Source organism: Corvus moneduloides, chromosome 3 (assembly GCF_009650955.1).
Source record: "Corvus moneduloides isolate bCorMon1 chromosome 3, bCorMon1.pri, whole genome shotgun sequence".
Taxonomy (NCBI): Eukaryota; Metazoa; Chordata; class Aves; order Passeriformes; family Corvidae; genus Corvus; species Corvus moneduloides.
The window spans coordinates 29,019,965-29,033,685 of record NC_045478.1 but is presented as its reverse complement, the minus strand read 5'-3'; the positions used below and the strand labels follow the sequence as shown (position 1 = coordinate 29,033,685).

The window sequence follows — 13,721 nt, the reverse complement described above, 5'->3', positions numbered from 1 at the left end:
CAGAGTATACCATTCAATGGTAGCTGTGCATCAGTAGGATTTCCCACCTTCTAGCACCCTTTTCTTCAATCTCCAACACACAAAAAATGTAATTATCAACTCTGCATGCAAATGTAATATTTCTTATTTTGATTTTGGAGTCATTTGATTTCTATCACATCCTGATTTGTCACACAACAGTAGGTTTTTTAGTGTTAACTTTTCAGGATTACATGACCTTGAGTAAATCAAGAACTTTTTTGTCTTTTTTTTTTTTTAAGAGAAGAAGCACATGCATCAAAGAATTCAGCTGTTTTACCAGCTTCTGTAGTTCCTAAGTGGTTTCACAGAGATCGTTGACTGCATTAAAGCATCTGCCACTGTGCTAAAGATTATGATTCTCATGAAACCAGTCATCTGGTTCAGACAAGCTGAACATTCACACCGTGGTCTGACCTTTCAACACGTTAAAGATTATTATGTTGGAAACTCAGTTACAGGTGGGAGTTTCAAGGGAAGCATATTCTTTGATGTGAAAGTTATTCAGATGTAGTAGGACCTTGACTCCAGGGAACTACCTTCCAGTTTTGAATCTCTTAAAAAGGCTGTAGAAAGCACATCAGAAAATTGAATCAGTTAACAAAGAAAATATTTTCACTTTTGAGTTGTGTAATTCATTTGGCTAGCACAGATGACATTTGTATTTTTAAATTTTACACTTGTAAAATAAAAATGCTACATAACGCGAGATTCTATCAAGTTCTCACCATCCTAGGGAACGTTATGGTGCAGGTCTGAATCAACTTTTGGACTGCAGGCCCTGTTATAGGTTAGCCTTTAAGTACCCAAGTGTCTTGGAAGATTTCTGGGAGCATTTTTCACCTTCTCTTTAAAAATTGGGAACTTTGAAGCCAGCTGTGGAAGAGTGAAAAAGTCTGTTGTTCTGATCCAGGAATAATCAGTATAATCAGAATAATTGGTATAATCTGCCCCTACCTTTGAAAAGGCGTATAGCAGAAATTAGGAGAACTAAGGTTTAGCTGGTACTCCAAGGTTACTTTTTGTCAATAAATCTCCAACATTCATGCATAAGCAGTCCAGAAGTAGAGAATGGAATTCCAGTTCACCTGCTTTTATCTGAGAATTTTAATTAAATTTCTGATTTTAATTACGCCTATTTGTGTTACAGTGTGTGAAAAGCTGTGACTTTTCAAGAGCACCTGTTTTCAGTAGTGCTGTCATAATTAGGTCAAGTGAACCTGAAAGCCTGGGAAAATTCCAAGCACCTACTCTAATTGTTAAATCCCTCTGTAACCACAAGCAGATTGTTTCTTTCACAGACTAACTAAGGTGTTAGTTGCCCTTACTAGCTCTAATGTGCATTTCACTTATAGGAGCATTGAAATCAATGAAGAGGAAGGAGTGGAAGGAAGAAATTCCTTCATTAATATTGCAGCCAATATGGCTTTGTAACTTATATTCGTTAGAAATTGACTAAAGGAAGTAAGCAGAAAAGGTAAAATGTACTCTTTCCTCTGGCTGCATTAGAGCTCTGTCTTCTTTTTTTTTCTTTTTTTTTCCTTTTTTTTTTCTTTTTTTTTATTTAAATAAGGCACTCTCACTTCCTTTATGTGGTAACTTCAAAACAAACGTGGCCACAAGGCATCACAGTTCATTCTGTGCTTGTTTCTATGGATACATAGCGGACATGTCTATAAAGCAAAATACAGAGATAATGGTTGAAGAAAAGGCACAACTAAGACAGTTTTCATGAAGATAAAATGAGTAGTAATATCAACACATGCTAGTAAACTGAAAAAAAGCACCATTTTCCTTGAAGAATTAACAGTCAGAATGAAACATCCCATCATGTGCTCACTGCAGGTGGTAGCAGTGCTAATTATATTAAAGTCAAATATATCTAATTCCACTTTCATGATTTCTTCATTCTGCTATATAGACACAGACACATTGAAACTTTATGGCAAAAATATGGATACACCTTTCAAATCACCATCCTTGCTGCTGAATCAGAAGTGTTTTTGTCAGAAGAGTACAACATGAATTAGAGGCTGAAGCACCACTTATTCCACCCAGCAGTGAACATCTCTACCTGTAAAATATTCAGACATTAGAAGGAGACAGTGTAATATCAGATTGTTACTACCAATTGCTCCAGTACTTTCATTTTACATGGACAGACATCATACTGATGCACACTGGAAAATAAAAAATGTTCAGAAAGTGCGAAGAAACTAATTTACTTTCAAAAGTTTATATTGTCATAGGCACTGCCTTGCTAAGCCTTAGTTACAGACACTTTATATCCAGAAAATAACATGAAATCTGTCATCTGCTTTATCCAGAAAACTACTTTAAAATCCTCGGTGATTAAATGCAGATTGTTACATATGTTTTTCTAATCTTAATTTAGGTTATTTCAGTTATTGATTTGTAAGTTCAAGTGTCTTATTTAAAAGAACAGCTTATTTCCATTCCCCAAAATTTGCAAGGTTAGATAGCCAATAGAGCCAGACTGACAGAGTAACTTCCTGTTATTCTTCTACATAAATGTAGAGAAATGGGTGAACATCATGATATCAAGAGAAACTGAGTTGTTTCTCTGAAGGGAATCTGGAAGCAAGTAACAGTACTCTCATGATGTAACTGTTTCCTTCCATTTTATATTCTCCTATAATTTACTTTTTCAAGGTAATAATTTAGCTTTTGCTGCAAATAAGTCAGATGACCTGACTCATCTGTCCTCTTGAGTACAAGCTAGACACTAATCTCATAGCATGGAAAGGTAGGTCTCTTTGAGAAAATGGTACACAAATGGCCTTTTGTACCAATTATAAACTGTGATTATATCAGCTGTGAATCAGAGTTCTTCTGTTGCACTTTGGATCAGCTTTTCCAGGTGTGTCCTCGACTGTGCTAATTCTCAGCAATGGGACAACCACAACAGTTACAGCTCTTGCACATGTGAAAAATGCCAACAATCAGTTTTATAGTATTTGATTTTACAGTTTTTAGGGCATCTTACATCCTTCATAAGTCATAGCCATCATCCAGGAACATGTGAAATTCAGAGCTGAGGCAGCAATCAAAGTAAAAGGTTGACCTACAAGACAGAACAACTCAAGCTATTGATAAAGGGCATGTTGTAAAATATTTGAAAGCACACAGCGATTGCTGACTTTTCACTTCAGACAATATTTTCAGCAGTTCTAGTAGTCAGCACTTCTTTTGCCCCTCTCATGGTTCAATTAGTTGTGCAACCTTAAGCAATTACTATTTGTAAAAGCTTTGTGCACTCTCCTATACATTACCTTTCATTTTAGGAGGACGAAACTGTGACAGAGAGGCCAAGGTTTGGTCCTTCCAACACACTTACTTTTCTAGCTGCTTTTTGTTTTCAGTTTTTATGACCTACCTTTGATGTTATTTAAAGAAATAGATTAATCTGAATTAATTTTAGAAATTTGGTTAGAGCCATGAACAAATGGAATCTATGAAGTTTTCCTTAACCTCCTACACTTCAGTTAAAGTATAAACAAAAATCCTAGGCTGCAGGAATTTCTTGCTCCTGAGAGCTGGTGTTACTCCAGAGAAAGGATGAACAAGAAAACAGTGTTGAGGCTTTCTTTTCCTCTTTTATTCCTGAGAGTAGAAGAAACTACCTGAACTACATGGTGAATCTCAAAGAGATAAGAAAGAGACAGAAAAGGGATAGACACCCAGAAGCTTTAAGAGATGTTTTGTTTTGGAAGTAAAGGAAAATGCTTTTTTTTTTTTTTTTGTGGGAAGTCTTTATACTACACTTAGCACAGCTAGCAGTGCCTGATGGAGGCCAATTTTTACTAGCTTTTTTTACAGAAACACAAAGGTCTGGGGTGCTTGGATTTTTTTCTCCTTCTCTGGATTTCAGCATCACACATTCCATGCTTACAGTGTAATTAGATGTTTCTCCAATGATGAAACACCACTGTTGGCTGAGATAAGATTTAACTCTAGACTTTATGTACCAGTATTTGTGAGGTGATTCCTGAAAACCAGTTTCTTCAAATGTGACCTACCAATTCAGTCACATCATGTGACTGATGATGTGTTAGTCTCACGGCTGTACAAAGCTATTTGGCAAAGTCCCAGAGTCTTATTTAAATGTCTAGGACTTATCTGTATTAGAGTTAAAGCTCTGGACAGTCAAAGAGACTACAGAGATTGAAAAGGTACAGAGGTGTGAATTACCTTCTGAGGCAAAGAAATCACCTTGGTCATTGGTAAGGAAACTTACATTTTCTAGTTTGTGCCATCCAAGGAATTTTGGCTAATCTACCATCTTCTGTAAGCAATGAATTTGTAGAATATATGGCAAATACAATTGCTTGTGTCATTCATGCATCTCCTCAAGCTTCTTAATAGGTTTAGATACAGGTGTTAATAGAAATTAACTCAGCCTACAACACTGCTAGGATTTGATGTTTTGGAGGCTACAGTCTGGTGTGCTGTATAGTCATTAATTTCATTTGAGGTTGAAAAAATGAGGTTGAAAAAATATTTTCTGTCGACAAATGACTTTTAGTTATAGCTTAAATACTCCTTCAAAAAATGTGTTAAAGTTCAGGCAGGGTTCTGCAGTGCTATTTTTACTGATTATATCAATGGTGCATTTTTAATACGTTAATTACTATGGTAAAAGTACATTTTTTAATATACGTTAGTATATGTTATTAAAGAATAATATTTACAGTGATGCATATTCAGGGGACACAAGGGGTTACACTTCACTGGCCACTGTGCCACAGATGTTAGTCCACAAAAGTTTACTGATTTGAGGCATGATTTGTGTGGAGGAATATTATCTTCTCCTTTCATAACTTAAAGAATCAGAAAAAAAAACCCCAAAAGCTCCCAAGGCCCGTGGTTAGGCAACTAATAGAATTTAAATATTAGAAACTACGTACAAGATTTACAGCCAAAGTGGAGAGATACTACTTTCTCATTAATGCTAAAATACTGTTGTGAAAGTATGACTCATAGTCATTCCCTTCCATGGAAAACCATTATCCATGGGGACTTGCTCTGTCTCAGTTGTGGCTCTTGACCCACCTCGTGGCTCTGTTAGCTGTTCAGAGGAAAAGCAGAGCACATACCTGTGCACCCAGTTTTGTGTTTTCATTAAGAAATAAACAAGCAACATACAAAGGTTTTTTGGCAATCACCGAGAAAAATAGGTTGAAGATTTCATGTGGAAAGATGGACCCTCAAAGAAAGGTTCTATTCAGGTTTTCCTCCATGAAGTTCATTCCTTCAGAATTTCTCTCTTGTGGTATTTGTAGGATAGTTAGAAAAGGGAGTATCCAAAGTGAATGGTAAAGGTTTTGTCAGTCCAAAGCAGCTGTTGTTTACCTCGTCACTTATGATGTTGTCAGCTTTTTATAGAGCCTTCAGTAGTTGCTGTTTTCATTCATAGCTTAGAATACATTTAATAGATTTATAAACACAGATTCTTATCTGTAAATATTACACTGGGTTATGTGCATATGGTAAAATTATCTCCACCTTGTTGAGCTAGAAACAGAGTTGAAACTAAAAGGACATGAGGCGGTTCCTAGGATTGAAAAGAAGGCTTTACGTTTGAATTAACAAGAGGTACCAGAAATTAATTGTATGAACAGGGAAAATCCCCATGGGAAGGTGATGATGCCCTGCAAGTTCAAAGCTTTGCTTACCCTTTTATGTGAACTCTTAAGAGATTCATGTCTTCCAGCCATGTGTATAGACTAGGCTTAAAAGGAAGTACTGATGATCAAACCCTTGTGATTCAGAATGTTTTTAAAACAGAAAAGGTAACAGGTCCTAAATAGATATGAAAGAGGGACTGAGCCACTGATTATTAGAGTTGCAAATTTGTAGTAGTGATGACACAATGAAGAATTGGTTATAGAAGCTTCTTTCTGTAAGCTGAATTCTGAATGGAATAGTTTGCATCTATGGAAGTTCAAAATCATAAATACATAAATAAAAAACCTCTATTAGAAACAGAAAAAAAAATATTAGTAAGAAACCGATAAAGAGAGAAAGAACCACCTAGATTTGCACTATTTTTTTTTTCTCTTTCCAAGGTAGGCAGGTCTGGATTTAGAATATAGCTATTATAGTTCAAAGTTATTATGTTGTGTATTTAAAGTAAATGCTGCTATTTCACAGACTATTAAAGATTTTGTTCTGCAATTTTTTTGTTATCTGTCTCCTCATGATTACTGTAGCAAACTGAAGTTGCTCTGTAATGAGGGTGAAATCTTGGAAAATACTGAGTCATGTAGTTCTGCAACCTATAAGTTAATCTAAAATTGCAGTAATGAATGTTTTTGTGCTTAAAGATTGTTTTAAATTTCTAATGGAATTAGTAATAGTATACAATGCAAGTTTAATGAAAGCAGTGCAACAAGCAATACGGTGCAGACCAATATTCAGTGTCACTGCTTTGGATATGGTACTCAAGAGTCCTGCTGCAAAGAGCAGAGATATTGAAACAAAGCCCTAGGGACTGCTGGAAGCAATTGGAATTTTTCTGTCATAAGGAATTATGATAGATTTTTGAAGGACAAAGAGAATTTGGGCTGCATGTGATTTCACTAAGATGTGGAGATCTGCATTCAACCTTATGCTGCTGAAAACATTTATATGCTTCCCTGGACATGTTTCATATCGTGCTATTTTTTTATTATCAAAACCATAGCCTTTCAACTTTTAAAAAATCATTTTTATAAATACATTTTAGCATATGTCAACATCTATCTACTATTTTTCACATACAACACAAGGAAGGACAAAATGTAGATTTAACTGAAAAGACCGAGACTGGGGAAAGGGGTAATGTCAGAGCTAATTACAGCCCTTGCAATGGATCCAGCCTGACAGATCATTATTTCTCCTCCTAGATGGGGCCAGGGAACGGATTGCTGCCCAGATAGATTGTTTTCACCAACCACTGCTTGCTGTACTTTTTCTGCGGGATCCTTAAGCATCTGTCATTAAGTGTCATGCATCTAGAAGTGCTTGATACCATAACTGTGTATCCTCTTGTGACAGGAATGGTCATAATTGACATATTACAGGGCAGAACTTTTTATGCATCACACATTTTAATGGATATGTACCCCTCATGGGATGGGGAATCACCTGCCTATTGACCAAGTGAGTGGAAAACAGAGTCTAAAGAGTGCTTATAAAAAACCCCAGAATAGGCTTCATGATCCTGAAAAGTTAGTACTGTGTTAGTCATTTCAATTAGCACATTGCAAAATAAATTAAAAACATCCTGAATTCCTGAAAATAATGGCATTTTTGATGGTCTGAAATAGATAATCTGCCAATAAGCAAGTTTTTCCTCCTTCATTGTTTCCATAAATCAAATTCTGTCCTTCCTAAATCACAGCTAACTCAAACAAGTCCAGCAAACTTTCCACAGTTTAGGTATTGTTTAAAGAGTGTATTCTTGCTCAAGAAAATTCATGCATAATGATTGGATAGAGCAGATGCTCATTGCTGCCTGACTGGGATGGATACAGCATTATTTGGGTCCTATAAATTAATTTTCTGCTAGAGTTGGATCAGTTTGTACACAACGGTCTTTTTCTCCTGTGTTCATAGCAGGGAAGCAAGGTGTTGGAACCACTTTGTCACTCATGTTCTCCTTCTGAAGTGGGACTGGAATCCCACTTCCCACTCCAATATTTTAATCTCAATCAAATAATTCAGAAGCATCATTTAAAAGTGAGGGCCTATTTAGTCCATGATAGAAACAGTATAACTCTAAATCTGCCCCAAATAAAATTTTAAGCCAAATAGTTTCTCCATGAGTGCACCCAACCAATCTGGAAACATTTTCCCTATGAGTTTTCTAAACCAACTTAATTCACAAGTGATTTGGTCTTGGTTTAAAGAGAGCCTTCATATAAAGAAAAGCAGTTTGGAAAATTTTGGTGGGTTGAGCCTGGCTGGGCACCAGGGGCCCACCAGAGCTGCTCTTATCCTCCTAAGCTGGACAAGGGAGAGAAGATATAACAAAATGCTCATGGTTCAGGCTGTCATGGGCAAAACAGGCTTGGCTTTTGGGAAAAATAATTTATTACCAATCTAATCAGAGTAGGGTAAAGAACCAAAAGATTTGGATAAAACCAAATCTTAAATCATCTTCCCTTCATCCCTTCCTTCCTTCTGGTCTTAACTTCACTCCCAAATTCTCTACCTCCACACTCACAGTGGCACAGGGGAATGGGGAGAGTGGGTTGTGGTCATTTCATCACAAGTCTCTATTGCTCCTTCCTCCACAATGGGAGGGCTCCTCACTCGTCTCCTGCTCCAGTGTGGGATTCCTCCCACAGGAAACAGTCCTACATTAACTTCAGTGTGGGAAGGCCCATGGGCTGCAGTACTTCAGGAACTGCTCTGCTGTGTGTCCCAAAGCACATGGACACAAGTCCTGACAACAAACCAGCTTCAGCATGGCTCCTCTCTCCATGGGGCCATGGGTCCTGCCAGGATGCTGCTCCAGCATGGGCTGTTGCCAGGGCATTTTTTTCTCCTTCTTAACTACATTATCCCAGAGGCACTCCAATTACTGCTGAGGGACCTGGCCTTGGCCAGTGGCAGGTCCATCTTGCAGCCAGCTGGCATTGGCTCTATCAGACATGGGGGAAGCTTCTGGCAGCTTCCCACAGAAGCCACCCCTGTAAGACCCCACCACTACCAAAACCTGGTCACACAAACCCAATACAGTGAAAGGAAAAGAAAATTGAAGTGAACTGACAGAACTTGCGGAATAATGATTCCATACAGGGGAAAAAGGATTCAAAACAGTAAAGATAACAAAAGCATTCAGAGCTAGACAAGATACCGTAATTGAGGAAACCTGAGTGAAAAGTACTAAAGCAGCACGAAAGCTGAATTGATTTTTGGGAGCTGTATAATACAAGGAAAGATTGGCAGATATATTATATACTAAAAAACACCTGCTGTGCACAAGGAAGAAACACCTCCTTTATATATTGTCTTTTGCTATTTTTAAGATTATTGATGAGATAAGGTTATCCTTCTGGCCGCCATGAGTTTCTGTGGATTTGTCTATTACACAAAGCTTTCAAAGGAAGGCTGTAATTGCCTTTACATTATGCTGGTGTTTTCTGGAAAGCAATTTAATGACTCTTTGCATGAAGTATAATTCAACTTAAAGCTTAAACTGAAAAAGTATGATGGTCCTTTTATTTTCCAGCAATTCAAAACAAAAGAGTGCTAGGAAAAAATAATAGTAACAACTTGAAAATAAACTGAATTACATCTGCTACTTACTGACTGAAGGAGCTGTTCCCTCCAACTTCCACAGCTTCATTGCAGATAATATAATGAAGGCACTAAAAGAACCTATGTCATTAAATATTGAACCCATTGTGACACACAGTACGACCATGGAATCAGAATCATAGAATACTTTGTGTTGGAAGGGACCTTAAACATCATGATTAAAGGGTGTTGAGTGTGCTTCTTTTCAGGGAAGCCCTCTTGCATAAAACTACACAAAGGGCATGTATAGTGCTGTCATTGTACTCCCACTTTAGAAATGGAAAAAGCACAGGAATATAGAAAATTATACTCTGCTTTGGGCAAACAATACACTGTGTCACTGGAGTACAGATGATGTCTGTGACACATTGTAAAGAGTGATTATAATCTTTTAAAAACAGAAATGGTTTAAAAGTCAAAAAAAGGGTTTTACCAGCTGGTTAAATACAGCTGTGACCATATTACTAATGTATTACAATCCAGTCTCCTCTGTATTGTGCAATATTAAAATAAATAATTCACCACAACCCGTGTTGGCATCCCAAAGCTGTCAATATTATACAAAACTTTGATTTCATTAGATCAAGTCACTGATGTGTCAGTGATTCAAGGAGAGAAATTGTGTTACTGAATTACCAATACCATGTCATATCATGCAAATATTTCTTGGTGATTTTCTTTCCAATCTAGTATCTAGACAAATGATCAAAGGAATATTTTAACATGGGAAATGGTAATAGAAAATATGTCCCTTACCATTTCAGATGATTATAAGAATGTCAGAGAATAGTTCATTTCCCCTACACTTTTTTTTCCTGTATCATAAGCCTGGAGACATGAGGCGATGGTCCTCTAGAAATACTGTTCTTGTCTCTTCCATTCCTTTTCTACACTATTTCTGTCTTTTCTCCCATTTTCTCTCACTATGTCTTTCTTCCTTCATACGATTCTGAACAGTTACGGTTTTGGGGTTTTTTTCTCTATTTATTCCTGGACTTTGTCAGTGTTCTCGTGTAAAATCTGGAGGTTTTTTTGATATGTAACATATACCATGGCTGCATGATTTTCTTTTGATGGCTAATAAATCTGCATCCATATTAGTAAGTAATGTAGTTCAATAGGCATAGATTTGCAGGTCAAATCAAATAGTGCTGAGGACCCAATATCCCCATTATTCACGTTGCAAGAAGCTTTGACTCACACTAGACCTGGTCTGGGTCTGAATGCCGAATCCATACAGCTGAAGCACCTGAAGTGTGAGACAGTCTTCTGGTGTAGGTTCATCAGAAAGAAATTCAGTTCATGTACTCTAGAGACACAATGTGGAACAAGGCATACCAACTGGGGACAGCCAAGAGGTTTTCTTCAAAAGCATTCTCTGGATCTGAACTCAAACACTAATATAGTCATATAACACATTTCAGCAAAACACTCCAAATTTGTTTCTTGCTTTGCAGCTTCAAAATTCTGGTACTTTCCTTGTTTTTCACTTTCTTCTGCTCTTGTGTGTAATTATCCAGTAACTTTTGCTTGGAGTCATTCACAGGTGTACAGCACAGGCAAAAGATATTACTGTTCTGATTTTCCACCCCCTTTCATTTGCTTCTTGCATTTATAAAGAGTAGCAGGTTATCATGAAATTGTGAAATCTACCTGGGAGAAGTTCCTGGTCATTCTAGCATTATGTGTTCCTTCCATCTGAGATTAATTCAGTAGAATATGGGAGACCCTGTCTTTTTCTTAACCTAGTACAGCGACAGTGTGCTTTGAAAGAAATTTGTGACTTTATATATTAGTCCTTGTGAAATGTCTGTGATAATTTGTTTTCTCTGTGGTTTGCTGTTATATTTTCAAGCTTCATATTATTTTGTAGAACTTTTTAAAAACCGTTTTCTCTGCCTCATCAGGAATCACGCTTCTTTGTTATCAGAATGTTACCGCACCAATAGTGAAATGTCATAACATTGCTCATTTTGTTAACCATAAACTCCTCACAATTTGTTGTGAAACCTGTTATTTTTAATCTTCTCCACAACAGCAAAAGCAAGACTATAAAAAGAAACAGCCAATGTTGGCATATACAGGTCATTAAAAGAATGTATGAAAATTATTTCTTTAAAGGTGAAGACTAAAGTCTGTGTCTTATGGCACTCAGCAGCAGTGATCTATCTTTTCTTCTATAAACAAACTGAAATACATTTGATAATTAAAAATCATCACCAATGATTGTAGGTTTCCAGGGAGAATTCAGTTTATTAATGCTTTTTTTTAATTAGCTGAACTGTGTAATGTTGATATTAAAACCACTGAAAGCATGATTCTCAATGCTGCACAAATGAAAGCAATGCAGTGTTTCATTTACATTCCTCTCCTGCTGTCTGCAGCAGATCTATAAATAGAATAGGCTACACACAGAAATTTATTATTGCAGCTGATAGCAATTTTCATTTGCCAAGGTGTCTGGAGGCATTATCCATGAGACTCATTCTGGTAGACTCTCAAGCTGAGATCCTCACTCCCCAGCTCAGCGGGTGGTCAGTTTAGGAACACACTAATCAACTGCACAAGGACTGTCACAAGACTTACTAATTTCCCTCTGCTAAAAATACAGAAGTTCTTTCAGCTCCAGATTGTCTTCTTTAACCTGATTGCGTAGATATTATAAGCAGATAATGGATTTTTAGAAATCACATGTATTTGACATTTTCTCAGTGCTCATCCTGGTGTCTATACCATTATTGGAAAACCAAAATGACTGTGATTTGATACAACATACGCCATGTCTTCTGCATTCATACCCACAGGCACATGTGACCTTATAAAGTATAAAGCAGACATGTTTCTGTTCAATACTGAGGATGTACATGAATACTGAGCAATCACATGAACTGACCTATCTAGCTGTCATCTAATTTCGGCCATAACATAGGGAGAAAATCAAATAAGACCTTTTGTGAAATTATATTTATAGTAAGGAATAGATGGAAACGTCTTGGACTCTTGTTTTCCTATCTGGTTTTGGTTTTCCTACCTTATCTGTCATTGTGCTATCTTTGAATACTATTAAAAAAAAAAAAGGTACAACCAGAATATGCACATTTCTAAATGTTGGTTTTTTCACCCCTCAAGACTGATTATAACTTATTTTTACCCTTGCCTATTCTAATATTCTTTCTGTGACTGAGAACATAAGTTATATGATAGCAGAGATATTACCTGTTTATTCTGTTTCAATTTCAATATAATCACTACTTCAAGTGTTCATATTTCAGGATTTTTTACATCCTACTGTATACATTCAAGCTATATGTAGTACCTGAATACACAAATGATGTTTCAATTTGCAAAATAAACTAGTAGCCTTCATTTTTCGTTCTCACATACTTTCATTTTTTCAGACATAATAGAAGATCTGTTTTCCTGTAGCAGTTATTTTGACTATGCTATGAAAACAGCAGCACAAACAGCTAGTGAGACATTAGAAAAGTCACATATCTCACCATAAAAAGAAAGATAAATTAAAATATCAAATTAAACCCAAAAGAAACTGTCAACTCAAGTCACCGATAAGGCAAACAGGCATGTCTAATGCCAGGAGCACTAGTAAAAATAAAGAGATCTATCACAACCATAAGTCAGATGCGACAGATTTTCTGTAAGTGTAAAACCTATTCTGCTTGTTTTGAGTGCATTTTGGTACTTATATTTTTGTTGTTGTTGTTTTAATTTAAATTTGCAAGTGATGAAGAAAATTGGTATTGTGAATGCCCTAAACTCTACACTGGAAAACTCTGCCAGTTTGCAACTTGTGATGAAAATCCATGTGGAAACGGTGCTACATGTTTTCCAAAGTCCAGGCAAGATGTTGTTTGCTTGTGCCCATATGGAAGGTCTGGCATCCTCTGCAGTGATGGTAAGAACCATTTCCTTCATGCATTGGTCGTAGTTTCTATCATTTGTAGAAGCTGTGGTAAGAAACATGTTAAATGTTTTGAAGGTAAAACACTGAAAGTCACCACCTCCCCCCCTAAAACCAGCCCAAAATCCAATCACAGACAAAGAATGGCTGAGCTGATCACTGTTCCCATATGTTGTTTCATAAAAGTTCCAGCCAGGGAAAGGGAGACAGAGGGATCAAAGAAGTTGAGACTTTACTCAGAGAAGCTGGGAAACACCAGCAGGTAGCATCTGATGTTTTAGTAAATCACCTGGAGAAAAGCTAAGAGATTCAAGTGAGAGCTCCTTTGAAGAAATTGATTTCTCCTGTAGTTTGATTTTTCCTCTGCTTAGGGAAGCATTACTGTTGGGGTCTCCTCCCCTGCCATGGAGCCCTGGGAGATGGGCCCTGGGGGGGAGACACGGGGTTTCCCTGCCCCTGGTCACCTTTGTTTCCC

At 36.9% G+C, this 13,721-nt stretch overlaps 1 protein-coding gene across 3 annotated transcripts in view; it reads left to right on the top strand.

The window, feature by feature from the left end:
* EYS (eyes shut homolog) overlaps window positions 1-13,721 on the top strand; it is an 855,823-nt gene that overhangs the window by 787,388 nt on the left and 54,714 nt on the right. For all 3 annotated transcript variants that reach the window (XM_032104713.1, XM_032104714.1, XM_032104715.1), the window contains one exon: window positions 13,068-13,240. In XM_032104713.1, the coding sequence (XP_031960604.1) occupies window positions 13,068-13,240 (173 nt within the window). The remainder of the gene's footprint in view (window positions 1-13,067; window positions 13,241-13,721) is intronic.